Source organism: Pinus tabuliformis, chromosome 9, assembly GCF_031772625.1.
Source record: "Pinus tabuliformis cultivar Carrire ecotype Pingquan chromosome 9, CPIR1, whole genome shotgun sequence".
Classification (NCBI taxonomy): Eukaryota; Viridiplantae; Streptophyta; class Pinopsida; order Pinales; family Pinaceae; genus Pinus; species Pinus tabuliformis.
Genome location: NC_142307.1, coordinates 196,482,827 through 196,484,044, shown reverse-complemented (window position 1 = coordinate 196,484,044; position 1,218 = coordinate 196,482,827). Strand labels below are relative to the sequence as shown.

Here is a 1,218-nt window from a genome sequence, read left to right as displayed (position 1 = left end):
GCTAAGCCATTAATAAAACCTAAATTGACTATTTTAGTTGTTGCGTGGATCGCCTGAGCTACTGCGCGCTCGGCCCTACTCTGCAAGGTCCGCACCTTGCGGATCTATTCCCTGCGGCCTCGTCCGCTCCTTCATCCTTCGGCAGCTGCGACTGGGTCCGCTGAGAGGCCCTCCTCCTGGCTGCAGTCGTCAAGAGATCGCCCACATATTTCTCTAGCTTCCAGCTGCGGCCCCTAGGGTTAGAGTTGGATCTCCATGGAGGATCCGGATCCCCCCCTGGGATCTTCCTCCCCTCCTCCTTCCTCTACAACTGAGGCCTTTAGATCCTTGTTGGCATCTCTTCCCAAGAAGAAACCTGTGGAAGCCACTAAGTTCGTTAAAAGGCTCGAAGGCATCCCTGAGATCGCTCTTCCCCCTGAAGGTTCGATCCAAGTAGCTCTTTCATTGTCGGAACGCACCCTGGTGGGTCAGTTTACAGGTCTCTGGCCCTCACCGAAATCAACAGAGAACTGGGTCTCCAGAAACTGGGCTCCGCTGATCAAGGGCAAGGTAACATCTTACTTCCTCGGAAGAGGATACTTCCTCTTTGAATTCTCAGAAAAAGAGGACAAGGACCTTATTTTCAGAAATGGACCCTACTTCATGGGACCTCAAGGGTTGTACCTGAACAAATGGACGCCTGATTTCGACCCGGAAATGGATGTTCCTTCAGCAGTCCCAGTATGGGTAAGACTCCCCAACCTTCCGGTCCATTGCTGGAACTGGGATTCCCTGAAACACATCGGAAACACCCTTGGGAAATTTATAGACAGGGCCAACAATAGAGATCAGTATGACTGCGCCAGAATTTGCATGGAGGTGGATCTGGAGGTCGGTCTTCCAGAAGCTATCAAAATAAGGGTGGGTCCGTGGACACATATACAGAAGCTGGACTATGAGTAGCTACCGTTCAAATGCCGGAAGTGTCAAGTCTACGGTCATTTCGCTAGAGATTGCCCGTCCAAAGGGGTTGAAGAAAAAGGGAAGGAGGAAGGATGGAACCAGGCGAAGAGATCCAGAACTTCCTTCAGGAAGCCCGCAAATGCTAACACCAGAGCCCCCCAATCGGGCCATGCTCAACAGCTGCCCATGGGAAGTCAAGGGAACAGATTTGAGATCCTTGGATCAGAAACCATAATGACCCAGGAGACAGAAACCCCAAAAGAAGTCTCTCAGCCT

At 51.6% G+C, this 1,218-nt stretch overlaps 1 protein-coding gene across 1 annotated transcript; it reads left to right on the top strand.

The window, feature by feature from the left end:
- The first annotated feature begins 255 nt into the window (after nucleotides 1–255).
- Nucleotides 256–942, top strand: LOC149147825 (uncharacterized). The gene has a single exon (XM_089441960.1). It carries the CDS (start codon nucleotides 256–258, stop codon nucleotides 940–942), a length of 687 nt encoding a protein of 228 aa, XP_089298086.1.
- Nucleotides 943–1,218: the final 276 nt, after the last annotated feature.